We start from the raw sequence: 20,761 nt of genomic DNA on the forward strand, positions 1-20,761 counted from the left end.
ACTCTTTTATTATTGATTTCTAACATTCTTTCAAATATTTTATGGTTATATATGCATTAGATAAGTCATTGCGATACATATTTTGAAAAAATTAATTTCATTATAAAATAATATTTGCAACAAACATCTGCAGAAACATTTCCTTATTAAAATATTACTGTTAAAAAATGACATGTCTAAATGTTACTGCTGCAATTCCGTGCACACCTTATCTCTCGAAAACAAAATGAAAACGCGCGCAATTATCTTCGTGATCGGTTTCTTATGGTTAATGAACAAATTTTTCTATCTATAAATTTTTATCAATAAATTTTTTTTATATCGATATTCCTTATCAAAAATTCGGTTAAATACTAAAGAAAAAAGACGAGACGCAATGGACAAGCGCACCTCCTCGACGGAAATAGCATCAGCGGAAACTGTCATCGTGAATAATACGCTTCAAAATCCAGAGTCTCAAAACTGCAAAATTCATAAATGTCACATTGAGAAGGATACGCAGAATGGAGAAAGCACGCATGAAATGGAGAATGTATCCGCAATTTACGTCGAAACATCGGAGGAGGATGACGCCGAGGGATTATCGGGTGATAAACGAACGGAGATTCAACTTCCAATTGTAACAGATCAGATGTCAACCGTCGAAAGGGAATGCGCGTACTGTATTCCAATATATTTTTAAAATCTAAAAAAAAAAAGAGAGAATTATTTGTAAAGCAATATTTGTTTTCCTTCCGAAAATTATGGATGTGATTTTGTTTAAAAGAAAATATCTCATGAAAATTAAGATCCTTGCGAACTTTTATGTAAATTTTTTTATAATAAATGAAAGGGATAATAAGAACTTTGTATTAATTAAAAATTGATATTAGATGATTGATATTTGAAGAGAAATTTTATTTCGAGATTGGTTGATTGATGATGAAATCCGCTTAGCCGATTATTTAGTAACGATAAATGCTGATTATCCGATATCAGCATGTTATCTGACAAATTCATTCTATCCTGCACTCTTTCTATTAATAAATGTACAAATGTAGAATATAATTTATCACGTTCTATTGATATTTTACGGTTTGAAAAAACGAAAGTATAAAAAATGCAGTGCTATAATTTTTTCTCTTTTTGATGGTGTTTTTTCTCAAATTAAAATTAAAATTATTGCCTGATATTTGCCTGATAGAAAATTATCCCTTTTGACAGATCTGCCCTTCATGAGCGTGCTCAAAAGCTTTGGTCGGAGATGACAAGTCTTCGGGAAAAACTGGACAAAGAGACAGCTCTTTGGAGAAAGGAGAAGGAGGAATTTCAGTTTTTACATGAAAGAAGCAACGCTCTTGCATTTGAAGAGGCAACCGCGCGAGCCGCGGCGGTTTACGTTGAATCGCCATTCTCAAACGATTTAAGTAACGATTATTTTAATATTTAATTAATGTTTTATATTTTGTGTTTTATTTTTTGTCTTATAAAACGAATTAAAAAAGATTCATAAAAACTTGTTTCAAAAAATTAAATCCGAATGAAATCTTAAGAGAACTAAATTTTAAATATACTTTTGAAAATAGACTTTTTTAACTACATTAGTTAATTAAATTTACATTTGTTTTTACCTCCTTGTTACATATGTTTCTGGTTTTTCTTGTATATTTTATGGCGAGCCATAGTATTTTTTATTAGCATAACAGATATAGATTGTATGCTTAATGTAAAACTCAAAGATTTATTATTTGAAGAAGAATTACAATCTTTATTGATAAATTAAAATTGCGATATAATAATAATAAAGAATTATTATTATGTCAGAATATAATTTTAATTTATTAATAGAGATATAAAATTTATATAAATTTATTAATAAAGATGTAAAATTTTAAACAATTATTCTTTGAGAATTTTCTTTTTGGCAATATCGTTATACTGTTAAAAAATAAAACGACTTATCATAATATTTCGATATAATTATCAAATATTCAGAATTAACAATCAACATTAATGATGAATTTAAAGGTAATATCATAAATATCTCGTCAGAAGGCAGCATACGAGAACTCGCGATACTCGAATACGAGAAAAATCTTGCCAAGTACCATGATCAGTACTCCTTCGAACAAGCCGAGCAACGTTACAACTCATATAAACGCATGCTCGCCGATGCCTATAAGCAAAAGCTGTTGGAGGTCGAGCGTCTGTGTGATGAGGAATTGGAGAACATACGGCAAAACGCGAGTTGCTTGCAGTCGTTCAAAGAGATCGCATCGCAATGGTCCCTCGACGAGAACGATCACGGTGATTCGCAGCGTAGTTGCGATCAACCAGACGCAGAGCTATCCAAGATTGTTGAGACAAGCCTAAGCAATGATTGGTGCATATACGGAAAAATTGATAATGAAGTTAATATGTTCCCGGAAATTTTATCCGCCCGTTTCAAACAAGAAGAAGCAACATAATATCTCATTATCATGCTCCTTATCTTTATTAATTATTATTGTTAATATTTTGTAATTATATATTGTACAACTTTACTGTATATTCTTTGTAAGAAGATAAAGCGAATATCTTTTTTTTTTTTATCTATTACTCTGAATAAGTTGCGATATAATCACATATAGCATAACGATTTGGCAGTTCAAATCAAATGGGCAACAATCAAATCCAATTAAAACTTATTTTCACGCATTTATGTATTTAACGAGAAATGTATGTTATATACAATATTTTTTAAATATCGCTTTTGGTCTGAAAATTTATGATTTTTATACTCGGGAATATATATAATTACGTTTATTTTAATAAATACTATCCAGATTGTCTATTACGACATAGATAAAGTAGATTAAAAATTAGTCTTTTGACATGAAATTTTTTTATTTCATTATTTATCTTTTATTAGAAACAATAAGAAGCGTAAGCTTGGCGTCATTTTTTTTAAAAAGATTGTTATTTATATCGTTGTATCGATTTGTGAATTATTGATAAAAGAAGTATATATTATTCTTTACCATCATACACTTTCCATAATTGACGAATGTCATTTTGTTTAGCGCGAAGATATGTATCTTCAACGTAAGATTTAGCTTCCTCCAATAAAATTTTACTCGACTCGATCCGTTTTACTACAGCAGCCAATTGCATCTGGACCAATAAAAAAATTCAAACAATATTAATTGAAAAATATGCTCATAATAATTTATATTACTTTTATTTTTATATAGCTAATTCAATTTTTGCGGATATCTTTTGTTTTTAAAGGAAGAACATTTTTAAATCATCCTTTAACCTTTAACCATTTTACTTGATATGATTTTGATTGTATCGTAAACTATTGGAAGATCAATTTCAATCGATTTTAAATCATTTTCCTACTTACATCGATTTCCGTAGGCTTTGTTGGTAATCGTTTATCGTTCATGTATTCATCAGAGATATTTGTTAAAAATGAAAATGGTTCTCGTGGATTTTCTTTAATTCTACATAAAGAAGCTTGCAGTTCCTTGGATGACACGTTATCGATATCATAAAAAGAAGCTTTTTTTGGTTTAAAATCGTATTCCATTTTTTCTTGAACTGTGAAATCTTGATTTAATTTACTGGTGACTTTTTGTTTTATATTTTCATTAATTGATAATTTATCGATCATACAGGGCAATGTCTCAATATTCATCTTTTCGTCAAAGATTCGATATTCTGCAGATGATAAGGGTGGCAAGAACGTTGATACAGATTTAGCTTGAAAAGAACACGAAGAATTTATTCAATATAATTAATTCTCTTCGTAATAAATAATTCATAATAACCGAGAGTTTTTCATCGATAGATGAATATAAACTTACCTATAGAATTCATATTATTAAAATGTAATTCATGAATACTAAAGATGTAATACTAAAAATAGTAAACAAATTCTATCAGAAGCTGAACAAAATGGTTAGCATCGCTGCAATTCACGTCTTACTCGTTTGATCAATATTATTTCGCGGAATATACATTGTGCATTGTGCATGGTGCCGCTAGCAGTTGATTCAAAATTATCTTCCATCTTAAGTTTTATCATTAGAGAATATTAATATCTTTTTGTTTATCATTGTGATATATTTTTCATGTTATACATTCGTCAGAATTATGCATGTTACAAATTACAATGTGGGAAATGTGAAATAAATATGAAAACACAGTATTTACAAAATGATCTCTTCGTTTAACTATATAGTCAAGCCAATACATACATACAAACAAAATGAGAAATAAACTCACGAAGATCTTATAACAAACTTGTTAGGCGTCGTCGATATTCATGGTTTTTAAGTTATTCGCATAGAAAGCTGTCACTTATAACACTAAAGTGATATATATAAATTGTCTACCAACAATATATAACTGCGCAATTACAACTATCCCACAAATATTAAAACTATCACAGTTCCTCCGTTTTTTTTTTTTTTTTCGATATTTGAGACCGAGTTTCCTTAACCAAAAAAATGTGTGAAATTGATGCAAATAATATACTTACATTTGCATTTGAGAAAAGATGGATCATCGATCTCGATATTAGGATGGAAAAAAAAACAGTTTAGAAACAGAACTCTCGATAATAAGAATGTAAAATATGATTTACATTTCTCTGGTTATTGCACGTAACTTGCATTATACTTCTGCATCCGATGTAATCCGTTACAAAGAAACTGCAAAACTAGCTACATGTGTATACGGTCCTTATATACACATGTGTGCGCACACACACGCGCGCGCGCGCGCGCACACACACACACACACACACACACACACACACACACACATTTTATATATATATATATATATATATATATATATATATATATATATTACTATATGTATAAGTAGTATATCACAGATTAAAAGTAAATAAGTCTTGCATCTTCAGGATTTTGCTCCGCCGGACAGTACGGACACTTCAACCTGGAAATAAATTGATTTCTTTTAAAAAGTGACTTTAAATCAGCACTTAGAGAACGCCAGTGTACCTCGGCCTTGCTGCATACGTGATACCTACTTATTCGCATTCGCAAGTTTGTTAAGCGCGTCTCGAGAGATCACGTGGCCGCAAACCAATTTCATCGGCGGATTATTCTCTGTACTTTGTTGCCTAAGTATCGGACACGCAAAAACAGAATGATAACGACTCTGCTTTCCCAAGTCTATTTCGATCTGCGGATGTAAAGAAATCGTTTTTAATCTATAAACATCCATAAACATGTATTCAAATGAGATATGAGTATCTGTTACTTACAGGCAATTCATCTTTGCCACTCCAGATACCGGTAACTTGTCTCTGTTGCATGACTTGCTTGATATTCAACAGTGCAGGTAACGCAGTGCATCCTGCGTTGATACTGTAATTGAATGAATTGCAAATGCTTTATGCCTATTACTTTCCTCTAATTACAAGCATATAAGATGTATATACCAAACAGATAGCGGACTATCCACACTTAAACCTAGCAATGTACACGCTTCCTTAGTAAAAACATCATGTATCTCGAGCCATAAAGTTGGATCCAACAAATGACTATAAGGAGATGATTGGATTCCATGTGGCAAATAGAGTAATGTTCCCATCAGAGATTGTACTTCTTTCTCGTAACGTCCGACGAACTGTGTAAGATTTTGGCGGGCATATAGTATCGCTTCTCTCTGTTTACTAGGACCTTGTTGAACTAATCTTATAAAATGTAATCTGTGTAATTTAAATTCGAGAGATGAATTCTAGAAAAGAAATGAGATTTATAATGTATACAGTAATTGTATTAATTGCATCAATTAAGAAAAAAAAGGAATTGTGTGCATTTACAAGTCAGAAGCTACCTGCGCTAAAAGTGCTTCCCTGTGTTTTTTTGCCCAATCTAATGCTGGTTCAAGATTTCTCTGTTTCAGACAATCTAATATATAATTCAATTCCGTGAATGGTTCCTTTCTGCCTTCGTCGGTTTTAATGCCCGCTTCCTGTAAATATTATCAGTTACAAAATTATATGCAATTATATATGCAAAACATAATAAATATCAATATAAAAAACACTAGAATAATGGCATTGCAGTACTATTAAATGCTAGGGATATGTTGAGTAGTGAATTTATTGAATAATGAATATTGAATAATTCAGCATTTATTGCTACCAGATAATCAAATAATCAGTTTTTATCTGACAATTAAATGAAGAAACTGAAAATAACTAAAAATTCCACTGTTTCTTATTCACTTTTAAAAAAGCATGTTAAATTGGTGGTCGAATTTTATAATTCCTTTGGAATATTCTCTTTTTAATTAATCAATGATCAAACATTGATATAAAAGTTAGGTTGACCAAACATTTGATGACGTATTTCAATAATCCATATTTTATCTAGCATCTTGTTAAGTATGAAATATTTATATCAATACAAAGTATATATTGCATATCCTTATTAAATATAAGATTAATTTGTAAATAAAACATAAATCTAATTTTATTTTAATTATATAATTAAATTATTTTTTATCAAGCATGTTAAACACATAGATTTGGTAAAGGAGGGAACTTACTATTGCTAATTCATCAGCAATATCTAGCATCCCTTGACGATAAAAGTGTTGACAGATTACTTGATTCAAGAGATGAGACTTCTCAGTTCCAGAAAATACATCTTCCCTGCTAGTACTGGCAAAATCAGCGATGAAATTTCTATCTATCGCCTTACCCACTTTGGATACAGTACTATGCAGATCGCGATGATCCGTTGCTAATCTTTGTACTGTATCGCGTACTTTCGTCATAGCTTGCTTCAACATCTGTACCTGGGCAGCTGTCAGATCCTGATTGGCCGGCGCTAATAACAACAACAATATATTGTATAATAAGTAAGTGCATATATGTTTGTATTGCAACTGTGTGTAAAGCACATGAAACTAGGCTGGTGGTGCAAAATTAGTACAATATGTGATTAGAAATTTGTTCAGAGGTTAGTTCATTAAGCAAATAATGGACACACTTGTTAATAAATGAATTCATCAAAATATCGGTTTGATCCTCCAAAAATCGTAAGGGAATGAATGTAAAATTCTCGAATCGCGAGACTTGATTGATTAACAGGCGCTTCTAGGAGATCGAGATCAGACAAGGATTTCAGGATCTAGGAACGATATATCGTTCTCTCAGGTCTATCTGATACCTTCTTCTAAATCCTTTTTCAAAGACTGAATGTGATTTATCAAGTCGCGCAGCACCGTCTCCGCATGTTCATTTATAGCACCGAATTTCGATAGGACTTTATCCACTTCGCGCTCAACGGCATTACACGCCTCCATTGTTATTGCTTTGTATATCAGTCCTCGCGATTGACATTTGCACGAAGAGAAGAGAGCCACGAACCGCGACGTTCCAGGCGACGTATTAAGCTAATATCTCATGTAACCTACAGACGATATTGACTATCTCATTGGTTGTTGGGACACTAATTTCTTATCGCGTATATGTGACACAGCCTGTAATTGAGATATTCCACAAAAATAATGAAATGTATCATTTTTATAAATGTTTCTATTTTTTAATTAGAAACATTGAGTCGTGAATTGAAAAATTCATAATATAGAATATTGAATATATAATTATTTAATATAACATATTAACAATTAATATGATTTAACATAATTATTAAATATAATAAATTATAGTAAAATGTAAATATAAGCTTTTTTAAAATAAAATGTATGTGACATCATCCAATTAATTCTGATGTTATATTTTCGTGAGAAGAAAAGAAAAGACATAAATACGATATGTTTTGGGTAATTAGGACAATATTATTTTGTATTACTAATAAATTTTTTCTCACACACATTACATTAAAATTTTTGCATATTTAAATAATTATAATGAATATTTTATATACAAATTATCAACATATCTTCATGATCTATTACATAATTAACATTATAATATATTATAATTATCTGATTATAATTATAATAATCCTACTTTTTGGAAATTATCGATATATATAAAATTTCCAAAAAGTGGGATTGATATATGTATTGATATATGTATGATAAGTAATACATACATACATACATACATACATACATACATTCATGTGTGTGTGTGTGTGTGTGTGTGTGTGTGTGTGTGTGTGTGTGTGTGTGTGTGTGTGTATGTATACTACTATTTTCTCTTTTCATTTTTATAATTTTACATCTATAATTATACATTTTCGTTAAAAATAACGACGAAGAATGGATGCATATTCTTGAAATCAGGAGTTTCTACAATAGAACATTATTGTTCAATGGGATGGCCCTGTAACAAAAAGAGATGTATTTAATTTATAAATAATAACTAAAAGTATGTACTAATTACATATATTTCCAAATAGCCATCTCATAATAATAGTGTGTGAAGTAATTCCCAATCAATTTAGTATTTATATGCAACATCAACTACTTTATCTTTAATATATTTGACTTACCCATTCTCGAGCCATAACCAATATGGTTATATTTTCTAATTTTGGTCCAATCAATGGATTCATCTGTGCCATGTAGCAGCACAGCCAGCTGTATACAAATTTTATTTAAATATTAATTACAAATATATAAATTGAGACGATCAAAATGCTACAAAAATATGTTATACTTACAATAACCAGCATGTGAAGCCTGTCAAGACCAATAGAACTTGTAGTATCCTAAATATAAATATAAATATTAATGAATATAATAATAATAATAATAATAATAATAATAATAATAATAAAATATAATGGCATAAGTCAATTATATATAAAAGAAATATTAATTGAAAATTGTATTTAAAAAAGGCAAGCTATTAGCAATGATGACTATTTACAAACTTAAACGTATGACATTTGACAGAATATCGATTTAAATGATCAAAATTTTCGAGGAAAAATTGAAACACCACTATCAAACTGAAAGGGAATGGGACATTAAATGGATGGAGTTTTTCATAAGACAATTTTTAAGAAACTCGAGTGCAAATTGCAACAGAAATAAAACGTGCAGTGAACAGGAGCATTAAAAATTCCATTTACCCACGGTTTGGTCCCTTAGGAACGAAAAGTGGTAGAGCTACTCCAAGAAATACCACGGCACCCCAGATGAGCGTGAAGGCTGCTACAGGTATCGCGGATGCACCCATTGTTTTTTTTTTGTTTTCTGATTATGTTCTTTGAAAAGTTCGCGAATGAATGGAGAGCCAACGACAGTACGAGCTGTTTATCGTACAGCTATCAAAAACTGGAAGGATCACATGAGAGAATCTTCGTACTGTTCACGTGACACATTGATCTGACAAAGAGTCTGCGAGGAAGCTAGGTATGGTGCGTTCAGTATCAAAGGTAAGTCTGTTCGTTACAGCTGTATTCTCCGCAACTTTTAGATTTTTTTTTTTAACTTCCTTCCTTCCTTCAACCATATATCCATTTCATTTATAATGTAAAGAGAGAAGATGTACGATGTAAATACAAAAAAAAGAAAATAAATTTTTGACGCTGATGAAAATGAATGTTGTGCGTCAATATAAAAAGATACCTAATGGAGGTCCACACTGCGATATACGACAATTCGATATTCACTAGGAAATTTTATTTTTTCGAGTTGCTAAATATCAATACTTCTATCTCGAGAAAATATTCTCCTTTTGAATATTAAACATTATACGTCGAATGCTGAACGTAATGCGAATTCTTCATAAGGCTAATGCTTCATGTGTCGTACGACAAAGCGTTGATTGGATATACAATAGAGAATTTCTGAAGATTTAAAATCTTCACTATCCTATAACCAATCTACGCTTTCAAAAACTTTTGTCATAGGGAGAAATGTCAGCCAAACTTCCGGACTGAGAAACAACCAATGATCTAAAGTGCGCTGACAGCGTTCTGTGCGTTACTGTGCGTTGCTCCGATCTATGATGCACTGAGAGACGTGATGAGGAAAACCAAGAGGACTGTTGTTTATCATATTGCGAAATCCGTAAAGGCGAACAAGGCTCTTTCAAGTTCCTCAATGTTTCGTAATTTTGCAGCAAATTGAATAAGGCATGCTAATCGAGCGCGGTACGTTTTCAAATGTGCCTTTAGTTATTTCGAAATAAGACAAGCATGTAATTACACACACATACATTGTGTGTTTTGATGTGACAGTTAGTGATAAATAGACAGTCAGTCATAAGTTGAATGTACTGCCGTGCGCGATACTTGCTCTAGGGTGGAACAATTGATAAGTCAGATATCGCGAGGCCAGCTGGTGTATATTGTAAAAGTGCCAAGTTTATTGAATATTATTCAGTCAAGATGAAGAAAAAGGTAGAGAGAGATAAACATTTTTACATTATTTAAATATAATATAGAATTGTATATATTTTTATTTCACATAAACTTTTTTTCGTTTATGGAAAATATTTCTTTGTCTTGTGCCAAGTAATTTTGTCAATATTGTGTATTACTTAGGTATTACTGATGGGTAAGAGTGGGTCTGGGAAAACAAGTATGCGCAGCATTATTTTCGCCAATTATATAGCGCGTGATACACATCGTCTAGGAGCAACGAGTAAGCTATTTGTGTATACATTATACTAAATAGTTACAGAGAACTAATTTAGTCTAATTTATTACAGTTGACGTAGAACATTCCCATGTTCGTTTTCTTGGCAATTTAGTTTTGAATTTATGGGACTGCGGAGGACAAGAGGCATTCATGGAGAATTATTTCGCGTCACAGCGTGATAATATATTTAGAAATGTAGAAGTGTTAATTTATGTCTTTGATGTAGAATCAAGAGAATTAGATAAGGACATGCATTATTATCAAAGTTGCTTAGAAGCGATACTGCAGAATAGCCCAGAAGCAAAAATTTTTTGCTTAGTTCATAAGATGGATCTTGTGCAAGAGGATCAACGTGATTACATATTCAGAGAAAGAGAAGAAGATCTGAAAAGGCTAAGTTTACCTTTAGAATGCACATGCTTCAGAACTAGCATATGGGATGAAACGTTATATAGGTATATATTAAACATGATATATATATATATATATATATATATATATATATATATATATATATATATATATATAGGTATGTATTAAAACACAGGAATATTAAAGAGTCTTTATTATTATAGAGCATGGTCATCCATTGTATACATGTTGATACCCAACGTTAAGGAATTGGAACAAAGTTTGAACCAGTTTGCCAATATTATTGATGCAGATGAAGTTCTCTTGTTTGAAAGAGCAACTTTCCTAGTCATAAGTCATTGTCAGCGACAATTTCATAGAGATGTTCATCGCTTTGAAAAAGTCTCTAATATAATAAAACAATTCAAATTAAGTTGCAGGTAAATTGCACAAGTTACACAAACAGAAAAGTAACAAATATGACATACGAATGAGATATGATATTCTTTTAATTTTGTAGCAAGTTGGCGGCACAATTCCAAAGTATGGAAGTTAGAAATACCAATTTTGCGGCCTTCATCGATATATTTACTTCAAACACGTATGTAATGGTCATCATGTCCGATCCAACTATACGTAAGTATTTGGAAATGTATAGTATTTGTATGTGATATTTATTAAAATGCATGTGTTCTTTCAGCATCAGCAGCAACATTGATCAATATACGCAATGCACGAAAGCATTTTGAAAAGTTGGAACGTGCCAGCCAGAGCTCGGCATTGACTAGATAGAAGTCGGCACGACCCAGGCGCCTCGTCACCCGGGTCCATCCTATTAATAATTGCTGAATCTGCAGAATCGTATCATTAAGATAATAAAATGATGATTGCGAAGATACGATTGTTCATGAGAGATTGAGTCACAAAGTATACTTCAATGTACGGCTTTTAACGTGAGCGTTTATGACAAAATAAGTATATAATCGACATGTCCGAAAGAAGCTGATGGTGATCGTGATATATTTCAGGTCATATTAGGACTGTATCGATATGAATTCATCTCTCATATTATGCATGGATGTAACATGATGCATAATGCATCTGCAATTTGTCAATGTAGAATAGTGTACATACGCGCGATTCTTTTGCCTCGTTCTAAATCATTTTTCATTTTTGATTTGAGAATCGTTCGTCATCCAAATAGCGTTGTAATAACATCCAACGAATGTTAATAATAAATAATCATCGCAGCCATATGTCTTTCTTTTATATCCGCATGAGTCACAATGCGATATAACAATATAAGATGAAGTATCCACTTGAAAACGTTCATTCTCAAAAGTGATTCATGACATAAGAATTTCCGATGAAATTAACCGCCTTTGTGTTCAATTATGTACTACTACAATCTATCTGTAACTACTGAGGATTGCTTTTAAATATAATAGAAATTTTCAAGTAGATATATAGCCTATGTTGCATCAAAATATCGTCCTGTACTTGTAAAATCAATAGTTAATTTCAATTTTGTAGAAGATAGTTATATGTAATATATATGTTTACATCCTTAAATGATACAAGATGTACGATAATACGAAATATAACAAAATTACAATGTATTTTTTAAATGTGCAAATAAATTGTAACCACAAGCAGGTTTACATTTTTTTCTATGTCAAATGTATTTAAAATTATCGAGTTGATGAAAACATTTTCAATAAAACGACAGAAATATTAAAAGTAAAACTAATATATAATTTTTATTACTACTATTGCGTCCAGAGCGATCAACCATCTGATGTTTTCTCGCTCAACAAACGTTTGACACATTCGCAAAATTAGATATCGTTTTAATCTAATAAACTTTATTACAAAGAAAGAAAAACATATAAAATATAAGCAAGATTAACCCTGTGCGCAGTCATTTTATACTACTTTCTCTTGTTGTTTCTTCAATAATTCATTGACAGGGATCTTCACTTTGTTCATAAGAGAACAATGACGAACGAACTTCGATTGTAATGACATAATAGTAAATTCTTATTTAAAATAATCGGACTATTAAAAATATACTTGATATTAAAAACTCATACAAAGTTGTTTTTCTTAGTTTTTGAACTATTTTATTAGCATGTTCAAATTTGAGAAAAAATTGAGTTGATATTGATTCGATATTGGCGATATTCGTCCGTCATAGAATTATAGCTCGAAAGAAAATTAAATTTCCCGCCACTGTGTAGACAAATGGCGGAATTGTGTACTGTCATTGCTCCTTACATTCGGAAAACAAGTTCTTGATAGTTTATTCTGACAGTTATTGTTCGAATATCGCGATGGATAGAATACTCAAAGGAATCATGAAGTATAGAAAGTGTCATCGAGAGGGAATGGTAAAGCAATTTCAACAAGTCAGAGATCATCCTGAGGTACGTTCATATTAAGTTAAAAAAAAAATTTCATATGATGATTCTTTTGATATCATATATTTATACTATGCCACGCCGAGTATGAGCCACGTGCTCTTTGTTGACATCATTTTTGGACAAACCATCTGATAAAAATAAATTTATAAATTTATTTATCTAGTCTACGAATTAATTAACGAGACAACAATTCTCTTTAAATATAGTGATCCGATTTATGACCTTGCATCATCGATTGACCAATAATTTAGATTAGAGTACTTGTATCTAATTACGGTAGAACATCTACCTTATTAACGGAGTTATACTAGAAAAATATCTGTATTGTACTTTTACCAATAGATTCTTATCGGTAGAGAATCACTCTATTGATAATAGATTAGATTTTGAATAAAGTATTTAGTTTATGGTAGGTATCTTGTTTATTCTTTTGTTTTTCTCTATTTTACCGACTGTGGAATATATCACGAATTATACGAATGTATTTCGTAGTTATATATGTGTGTTTGATAATTATTTAAAGCAGAGAGAAGCCTGAGAGAGGCCATCCCGGCCTTTTTCGTGGGACCGTCAAAATCTCCCTCTCTGCTTGTACATTACCGCCAGTACGAGACATTATTAAAAATTATTATTTATAATTCTTTTCTATATCGAGAATTTGTGGACGTAGACGGACGGACACGGACTAAAATACAATTTTATCGGCAGTGTCGGAAATGGAGTACTACGTAGTATCATTATCGAAAATGGACGTATATTACTGGCGGTAGTGTGCAGGGGGTTTTGACGGTCCCACGAAAGAGGCCGGGGCGCGGGACGGCCTCTCTCAGACTTCTTTCTGGTAATACTATATAATTATAAAAATTAAAAATGTTTATATATTTGTTTATATGATTGTTTATGTATTTCTTACATAATGTGTATTTCTTAAATAATTTGCATGAACTTTTTTCACGTAATATAATTAAATTATTATATAAATTGAACAATCTAATATAGAAAATGTAATTAAGTTTTATAATTGTTGATGCATTTCACCCACATCGTATATTACACTTTTGTTAATACAGTAACTTGTAATTTGATGTCTGTTGTTGATTCCTATCACAGCCAAAGGCAGTTTTCTTTACTTGCATGGACTCCCGGATGATCCCAACTAGATTTACGGAAACGAACGTTGGAGACATGTTTGTTGGTACGACAATTTATCGTAGCATTATTGTAATCGCGCATTACTCCTTTATTGATTCATTTTTAATTCTCCTGATTTCAGCAATATATTTTCTCTCTTTTTTCTTTTTAATACAGCTTCTTATAATCTTATAGAAATTCTCTGACAAATAATGTATAATATTCAAATATCATACATTGCAATTGTCGTACATTTATAATAGCATTTATAATTCTTAAGTTGTACAAAGGCGAACAAACTTTGATTATCTTAATCGATTTCAAATTATATATAATATTTGTACTATCATATTAGTATAAATAGTATTAGTAATTTCTTGTTATATGAGATATAGAAGAAAAATTTAGAAGTAATTAAAATTAAGAACTAATTAAAGCTTAAGAACTAATTAAATTGTTTTGACAATTCTATCAGATTTTGTTATAAATCTAGATAACAATGTCTAAATTGGGACATAAAATATCTTTTATCTCGATTTTAAATTATGTTGTCTAGAAATCTATTGTCCATTAAGTTAATCGCAACTTAATTAAAATGATTCTATATCGTATCATTATATATTATATATGATATATATGATACGTGGCATATAATATATCTTTCATAGATACAGCATATATGATAAACTCATATTTATCAAAATCTATTTAAAATTGAAGAGAAATCATCAAGATTTTAAATACTCGAATTTAGTATTTAAGTCTATAAAAGTATATAATTTTTTATTTTTTATTTTTTATTTTTACTGTTTTTTATATTTCAATAAGAAGAATCTAAAAATGCTATTCTCAGTGCAATAATATCTGTATAACGATTTTTATATTTTTCAAAGTATTTGATTCATTGGATATATCATTGATCGTGAAAACGATCGAAAAGTGAGAAAGCGACGCGCGCGCGCGCGCGCGCGCGCGCGCGTGTGTGTTTGTGTGTGTGTGTGTGTGTGTGTGTGTGTGTGTGTGTGTGTCTACTTAACAGAGCTTATCTTTTCAAAATTATCTTTTCAGTCCGAAACCCCGGTAATGTCGTACCTCATTCGCAGCATTTCGTGGATGAGTTTACTATGTGCGAATCGGCGGCATTGGAGCTCGGCTGCGTGGTAAATGACATAAGGCACGTTATAGTTTGCGGCCATAGCGATTGCAAGGCGATGAATCTGCTCTATGCTTTACGGGATGAGGAATTCGCGTCTCAAGTGCGTTTTCTCTCGTGCTCATATTTTTCTCTACTAAAAAGATTTGCCCGCTGACTTTATTGACTTTTTTTTTCTTCGCTTTCGTTGATTTATTTATTATTATTATTATTATTATTTTCTTTGTTTTCGCAAGCACGCGATAATGCCATTTAAATTTTAGACGAACAGGAGAATGTCGCCGCTGAGAGCGTGGCTATGCGCGCACGCCAGTAGCAGTCTGACAAAGTTTCAACATCTCGAAGTCGCTGGTTTTCGCGAACCGATCATCTTCCAGGCTGAAACGCCGTTGAGAAAATTCGTCGCTTATATCGATCCGGAGGACAAGTTTGCCATCGAAGACAAATTGTCGCAAGTCGGTAATACGATCGAGCGAGGCACCTGGAAGCGCGGAAATAGCTACGCAGAATGAATAGTTTTGCTCAAGTATTTAAGAGGATTTGGCTAGAAAATAATTTTGGCCCTAAAAATTATTATATAAAACATTCTTATTGATTACTAGAGAAAAATACTAAAAATTTTTCTAATATCGTTATGCTTAAGCATCCTACATAATTATTTTGATGTCCCAACAGAATTATTTTTAAATCTGTCTCTAATTAAATCTTTAGATACTTTAGCAAAATCATTTTTTCTGCGCACAGTTTGTATTTTTTGTTATACCTTAAACGACTTGTGCTTTTATTGCAGATCAACACATTGCAACAACTTCAAAATATCGCATCTTATGGATTCCTGAAAAAGCGTTTAGAGCGACATGACTTACATATCCATGCGCTGTGGTTCGACATTTATACCGGTGATATTTATTATTTTAGCCGAGCCAATAAGAGATTCGTGGAGATAAACGAAACGACGGAGTCGCTTTTGCTTAAAGAAATTAAGAAATATTACTCGTAGATATTTTTTGTACATACATATGTATTGCGTATATATAATCATTGGTAAGATTGCGCTGGCATTATCAAAAATATTCAAATAGATAGCGAAAAATAATTTTATATTTTTATATGCTGAATTTTAAAAGCGTTTGTGAGTTTTTATTCGCTTTTAAAAAGTCATTAGTGATAATAAACTGAATTTTTCTTGCAAAAAGGCAACGCAATATGTTTTATAGATATTAAGAAACTTCAAAAATTATTTAAATTTAGCAAAAAATATATTTTTTATTGATTTATGTTATGTAATTATATGTTTATTTTCTTATATAAATATATATATATATATATATATATATATACACACATCATACATACATAAATGTAATTATATATACTTGGAATATAACTGTGATCTGTTTGCTTTGGCAAGATATAAAGATATTTATGGAATTTTATGCTTGTTCTTTCCTCCCGTGATTTTGTGATCTACTCGCTACTTCGGTTTGATTGTTTAGGTTCGAGAAAAGAGTCAAAGTCTCAAGCCGATAGGTAGATGGTAGAGAATAGCCACCGATAGATGGACGAACAACTCCGGACGTGAACTAGAGCATGCCAGTTCCGAAAGAGAAAGCAAAACAACGAAAGAAGTCACAGGAATCGCGGAGTATTTTATTTATCGTCGTTAGGATGCGCGACGAGCATAAAATGCAAATTCATGTAACGTATGCCGTTGTATCATTTAACATGTATTCTTCAAGAAGATCTAAATATGTAAATTGTAATAAGAAAATACTCGCGCGCGTGATTCTTGACACAGGATTAAACGTAAACTTATACTCGTTTTTTTCTGTTCAAATATCAAATGCTTTTCTGACCAAATGCTGAGTCAAGCTGAGTCAAGAGTCTCAGAACTAGTTTTAAATTTTTAATAATATCAATACAATAATAATATAAAATAAATACAAATCAACATTTGTAAGGCTATATAGGCCGAAAAGATTAAATTTTTTATTATGTATTATTAATACATATTTAATATAATTTATATGTAATTTTTTAAAAATTCATAAAACTATTGTAAACTTGTGCAAAATTCGACGTTTTAAGAATAGGAAATGGATGTTTTTTTTCTAATTCTTCTTCGTTGTAAGACAAGCGGTGAAATGATCCACATACTGAAAACGCGTGCATGGATGCGAGATCGCGAGTTCTTGCGGCTCCCGACTACGTAAGCACGCGTGAAAAACGGTGTAGTTCGCACTTTTCCGTCCACCACGCGGTAAAAGTGAAGAGAATTCCCCCAGAGTTTCCAACGGAATCGTCCAGTTAGGCCGGTTCGGCTGGCGTTGTAGACTGTTGCAGTCTAAGAAAGAGATGAGCGAACATCGGTTTCTCCGTCGGCTCCGACTGACGTATTATTTCAAGAAGTTCCTTTCATCATTGAAGGGAGTCACCGCGGGTCGCCATTATTGAAAATCGTGACAAGTGGCATCGTGGTCTCTTAAAAATCGGTAGAATACATCCAAATAGACCTACCAAGTAGACCTACGATCTCATTGTTCAATCGGAACAATTACTAACAGCGTAATTCAGGTGACATCTCCTGTGACATTTACCTGTGTCGTAAGAGAATAAAGCTTTCTGTATTCTCCAGCGCATTGTTTCCGAGCGGCATTCAATGCCGCTATCGGAAAAGGTGGTACACAGTAAAAATCTGTTGGGTATCAAGAATAATAATTTTCGGCGCAACTTATTTTCAGGAACAAAAGAACAAAAGAATTAGCCATATTAAGGCAATGTCATGTTTGACTAATGAATATCCTGTGATTGTATTAACTATAAATTTTAAGTTGTATTAGCTATAAAGTTTAATAATTTTCCATCTGTAAAATTATTTTCCTTGGCGGCATTGGTCAAAGGTTTTTTTCTTCTTTTTAACAATTTGACAAAGGCTTTAATGCAACTAAAGAAAAAGGGAGAAGAAGGATAGACATATAAAGAAATAAATTTTTATACTTTATGCTATGTTATGAAAGGAGTTGAAATAAAAAGAAATATATTTCTAAATCGTAATAAGTTTTTAATCGATTTAAGTTTCAAAAGCATTTAATCAATTTTGTCTGAGTCATAAAACGATAATATAAATTATATATCCAGTGTACTCGATATATACATAGGACAAAAAATTAGATGTCAATCGGACATTAGTTCCAGATCATTTGCACGATAATTCTAGTTCTTCTTTGTGATTACAGAGAGATAAAATGTTGAGTTTGTCGGTCTAAATAAGTGCACTCTTTTCATCATAATTCTAAGGCAATCCTTTTGCGTCATTTTCGGCCACATTTCGCTATAGATCGCTACAGATTCTTCGACATTGAAATGATTCTAATGGCGTATCATAAAGATGAAACAATACCAAAATCTAATTTCTTTTTTGAGCGAGATCATGTGCAGATCATTTTTAGGGCTGTTTCTCCTCGTCCCGATTTGTCGAGTAACGAAAAGTACGAAAAGTACGAAAAGCACGCGGGAAAGAGCGATCTGTCTCTCGACGAAATTATAATATTTTGCCGACGAACGGATAAGAGGATAAGAGAACGATGTCACGATTTTGCACGATCTCTTTTTTTTTCGCATTACACTCGTCCGAGAAAAAAAAGTCGGCGCGACCAGTGGTGCGTGCCGAAGCATAACGTTCTCCGCAGCGCCGCGCCGCGCCGCGCCGCGCCGCGCCGCGCCGCGCGCGGTGGCATTACTACTTCGTTACGCTCGTATCTTTCCGAAACTTTATGCCTGTGTCGTGGCGTTATTCCGTCGCGGCGATGGAAAACGACGTTGGACGTGCGGTAATTAACAACGCGAACGCGCGTTGCACTCACGTAATTAATTAGCGGGCTGAATACTTCGGTAGGTCATTTAATGTCCGTTTGAGTTACGTGAAAGGTGCGCGTAGAGGATGGTTGCGTGTAATAGTCACGGCGAAAAAAATAATGCCGAACAATATGCCGTTTGGGTTTTTATAAACTCGTGTAGAAAACCGCGTGAAAACAGTCTTGGAAGTACTAAAAGTACAACGTCAAGCGACATTTATCGGAAAGAATACTTTTCTGTTTAATACTACATATCTATAAATTTTTGGCCAGACATAGATTTGAAAATAATTTTGTTTGTTGAGCCGTCAAAATAATTGCGTAGACTACTTATGACGCATAACGATAATATTGTAAAAATATTCGATACTCTAATATGTTTGTCTAATAAATAAAAAGGTATATATATCTTTATTTTCTGGTCCATCCTGCACGGAGTCCTCACGTGAGTTCGTTTTCACGCCTGAGTAAAAGTGAGTTCCACGTAAACAGCAGCTTGTTACATATGCATATAGTGCCTTTGCAAAAGATAAGGAAAATGCTCGCATTTAACAAAATCGCATTTAACAAGATCCACATTTGAATTTTGCGATATTTCTTGAGATATCTTGCGTGATTTTCGTGTCTTGATTAATTTCCGATCAATCGCAGGAAACGAAAAACCTCCGATATGACCTCCGATAAATCAAATTAAATCAGCTTTCACTTCACTTTTGACCAGACATTCTTGGCGACGATTATTTTTCATCTCGGTTAATCGTTCATAAAAATTTCTCTGAGTAGCAAGCACGCGTGTGGTCTTCTAAGTGAAAGGATATATTTACAGATACGCATACGTACACGACATGCAGATTCTTAATTTGTGATATGTTAGATATTTTTGAGAGATCTTAAATTAAATTTCTGTCAAATGATGAATTCTTGTCTATGTGAAATTAAGCAAATCAGATTCTGTGCCTCTGCAATTTAATCTGCCAACTAGTTAGCAGAAGTTTTCGATCCTGTCGTATTTTCGGCCGAATTTAGGTCGGGGAAGTCACGAGCGCGGTACGTTTGACACGATTTCCTCTGTTCGTCGGTCGAATGTCAAGGTGTAGGTCCCGACATACAGGTACCACGTATACGTGTACACACGTATCTGACCTCGTCGCTTCTGAATATCCGAAATCCCAAGTGAGACAGTTAGAATGTCGTAACATCATAACTGTATAATATTCTGTTGAAACGACAAATATGAAATGAACCCTTTCTCGTTTTTTTTACTCTTACGTTCC

The 20,761-nt window shown here is 32.2% G+C and overlaps 6 protein-coding genes across 10 annotated transcripts; 3 read left to right on the forward strand and 3 right to left on the reverse strand.

Moving 5' to 3' along the window:
* Positions 1 to 78: 78 nt before the first annotated feature.
* LOC105428960 (uncharacterized) lies at positions 79 to 2,713 on the forward strand. The gene is made up of 3 exons (XM_011641585.3): positions 79 to 657; positions 1,204 to 1,406; positions 2,008 to 2,713. Exons 1-3 carry the CDS (start codon positions 377 to 379, stop codon positions 2,445 to 2,447), a joined length of 924 nt encoding a protein of 307 aa, XP_011639887.2. The 5' UTR covers positions 79 to 376; the 3' UTR covers positions 2,448 to 2,713.
* Positions 2,714 to 2,846: 133 nt separating this feature from the next.
* Positions 2,847 to 4,037, reverse strand: LOC105428959 (uncharacterized). Its single transcript, XM_011641584.3, has 3 exons — positions 3,831 to 4,037; positions 3,368 to 3,726; positions 2,847 to 3,132 (listed from the first exon to the last, which is right to left on the reverse strand). The coding sequence occupies exons 1-3, from the start codon at positions 3,841 to 3,843 to the stop codon at positions 2,989 to 2,991; spliced, it is 516 nt and encodes a 171-aa protein (XP_011639886.2). The 5' UTR covers positions 3,844 to 4,037; the 3' UTR covers positions 2,847 to 2,988.
* A 137-nt stretch (positions 4,038 to 4,174) lies between these two features.
* Sou (required for meiotic nuclear division 5 protein souji) lies at positions 4,175 to 7,401 on the reverse strand. 2 transcript variants are annotated; one of them, XM_011641583.3, is made up of 7 exons: positions 7,182 to 7,401; positions 6,556 to 6,839; positions 5,839 to 5,976; positions 5,441 to 5,739; positions 5,264 to 5,366; positions 5,027 to 5,181; positions 4,175 to 4,932 (listed from the first exon to the last, which is right to left on the reverse strand). In XM_011641583.3, the coding sequence occupies exons 1-7, from the start codon at positions 7,315 to 7,317 to the stop codon at positions 4,869 to 4,871; spliced, it is 1,179 nt and encodes a 392-aa protein (XP_011639885.1). In that variant the 5' UTR covers positions 7,318 to 7,401; the 3' UTR covers positions 4,175 to 4,868. The 2 variants fall into 2 exon arrangements, with proteins under 2 accessions (XP_011639885.1, XP_011639884.1); XM_011641582.3 differs by having other exon boundaries at positions 4,175 to 4,950; positions 7,182 to 7,393.
* A 390-nt stretch (positions 7,402 to 7,791) lies between these two features.
* Positions 7,792 to 9,342, reverse strand: LOC105428957 (V-type proton ATPase subunit e 2). The gene is made up of 4 exons (XM_011641581.3): positions 9,060 to 9,342; positions 8,646 to 8,693; positions 8,475 to 8,562; positions 7,792 to 8,305 (listed from the first exon to the last, which is right to left on the reverse strand). The coding sequence occupies exons 1-4, from the start codon at positions 9,164 to 9,166 to the stop codon at positions 8,285 to 8,287; spliced, it is 264 nt and encodes an 87-aa protein (XP_011639883.1). The 5' UTR covers positions 9,167 to 9,342; the 3' UTR covers positions 7,792 to 8,284.
* A 542-nt stretch (positions 9,343 to 9,884) lies between these two features.
* RagA-B (Ras-related GTP binding A/B) lies at positions 9,885 to 12,578 on the forward strand. 3 transcript variants are annotated; one of them, XR_968052.3, is made up of 7 exons: positions 9,885 to 10,334; positions 10,479 to 10,578; positions 10,646 to 11,030; positions 11,151 to 11,366; positions 11,447 to 11,562; positions 11,627 to 11,865; positions 11,955 to 12,578. XR_968052.3 is itself a non-coding variant. In XM_089084591.1 (7 exons), exons 2-7 carry the CDS (start codon positions 10,323 to 10,325, stop codon positions 11,716 to 11,718), a joined length of 921 nt encoding a protein of 306 aa, XP_088940717.1. In that variant the 5' UTR covers positions 9,885 to 10,085; positions 10,173 to 10,322; the 3' UTR covers positions 11,719 to 12,578. The 3 variants fall into 3 exon arrangements, 2 of the variants coding, with proteins under 2 accessions (XP_088940717.1, XP_011639882.1); XM_089084591.1 differs by having other exon boundaries at positions 9,885 to 10,085; positions 10,173 to 10,334; positions 11,627 to 12,578; XM_011641580.3 differs by having other exon boundaries at positions 11,627 to 12,578.
* A 592-nt stretch (positions 12,579 to 13,170) lies between these two features.
* CAHbeta (carbonic anhydrase beta) lies at positions 13,171 to 17,064 on the forward strand. 2 transcript variants are annotated; one of them, XM_011641577.3, is made up of 5 exons: positions 13,171 to 13,352; positions 14,460 to 14,544; positions 15,549 to 15,736; positions 15,897 to 16,088; positions 16,424 to 17,064. In XM_011641577.3, exons 1-5 carry the CDS (start codon positions 13,260 to 13,262, stop codon positions 16,631 to 16,633), a joined length of 768 nt encoding a protein of 255 aa, XP_011639879.1. In that variant the 5' UTR covers positions 13,171 to 13,259; the 3' UTR covers positions 16,634 to 17,064. The 2 variants fall into 2 exon arrangements, with proteins under 2 accessions (XP_011639879.1, XP_011639880.1); XM_011641578.2 differs by having other exon boundaries at positions 15,897 to 16,092; positions 16,424 to 16,635.
* The last annotated feature ends 3,697 nt before the right edge of the window (positions 17,065 to 20,761 follow it).

Source organism: Pogonomyrmex barbatus, unplaced genomic scaffold (assembly GCF_055798465.1).
Source record: "Pogonomyrmex barbatus isolate J1 unplaced genomic scaffold, ASM5579846v1 scaffold9, whole genome shotgun sequence".
NCBI lineage: Eukaryota > Metazoa > Arthropoda > Insecta > Hymenoptera > Formicidae > Pogonomyrmex > Pogonomyrmex barbatus.

What these genes read in the sequence shown, in the direction of transcription:
- LOC105428960 (XM_011641585.3), top strand. Translation starts at nt 377, where the DNA reads ATGGACAAGCGCACCTCCTCGACGGAAATAGCATCAGCGGAAACTGTC. An exon ending in ACCGTCGAAAGGGAATGCGC is followed by an intron (nt 658 to 1,203) that starts GTACTGTATTCC and finishes CCCTTTTGACAG; the next exon opens with ATCTGCCCTTCATGAGCGTG. An exon ending in GCCATTCTCAAACGATTTAA is followed by an intron (nt 1,407 to 2,007) that starts GTAACGATTATT and finishes ATGAATTTAAAG; the next exon opens with GTAATATCATAAATATCTCG.
- LOC105428959 (XM_011641584.3), bottom strand. An exon ending in CAAAGCCTACGGAAATCGAT is followed by an intron (nt 3,133 to 3,367) that starts GTAAGTAGGAAA and finishes TTATTGGTCCAG; the next exon opens with ATGCAATTGGCTGCTGTAGT.
- Sou (XM_011641582.3), bottom strand. Translation starts at nt 7,317, where the DNA reads ATGGAGGCGTGTAATGCCGTTGAGCGCGAAGTGGATAAAGTCCTATCG. An exon ending in TTGCTGATGAATTAGCAATA is followed by an intron (nt 5,977 to 6,555) that starts GTAAGTTCCCTC and finishes TAATATTTACAG; the next exon opens with GAAGCGGGCATTAAAACCGA. An exon ending in GATAGTCCGCTATCTGTTTG is followed by an intron (nt 5,367 to 5,440) that starts GTATATACATCT and finishes ATTCAATTACAG; the next exon opens with TATCAACGCAGGATGCACTG.
- LOC105428957 (XM_011641581.3), bottom strand. Translation starts at nt 9,166, where the DNA reads ATGGGTGCATCCGCGATACCTGTAGCAGCCTTCACGCTCATCTGGGGT. An exon ending in GGCTTCACATGCTGGTTATT is followed by an intron (nt 8,563 to 8,645) that starts GTAAGTATAACA and finishes ATTTGTATACAG; the next exon opens with CTGGCTGTGCTGCTACATGG. An exon ending in TGGTTATGGCTCGAGAATGG is followed by an intron (nt 8,306 to 8,474) that starts GTAAGTCAAATA and finishes TTTTTGTTACAG; the next exon opens with GGCCATCCCATTGAACAATA.
- RagA-B (XM_011641580.3), top strand. An exon ending in TGGGATGAAACGTTATATAG is followed by an intron (nt 11,031 to 11,150) that starts GTATATATTAAA and finishes TTATTATTATAG; the next exon opens with AGCATGGTCATCCATTGTAT. An exon ending in CAATTCAAATTAAGTTGCAG is followed by an intron (nt 11,367 to 11,446) that starts GTAAATTGCACA and finishes TTAATTTTGTAG; the next exon opens with CAAGTTGGCGGCACAATTCC.
- CAHbeta (XM_011641577.3), top strand. Translation starts at nt 13,260, where the DNA reads ATGGATAGAATACTCAAAGGAATCATGAAGTATAGAAAGTGTCATCGA. An exon ending in CGTTGGAGACATGTTTGTTG is followed by an intron (nt 14,545 to 15,548) that starts GTACGACAATTT and finishes TTATCTTTTCAG; the next exon opens with TCCGAAACCCCGGTAATGTC. An exon ending in TCGAAGACAAATTGTCGCAA is followed by an intron (nt 16,089 to 16,423) that starts GTCGGTAATACG and finishes CTTTTATTGCAG; the next exon opens with ATCAACACATTGCAACAACT.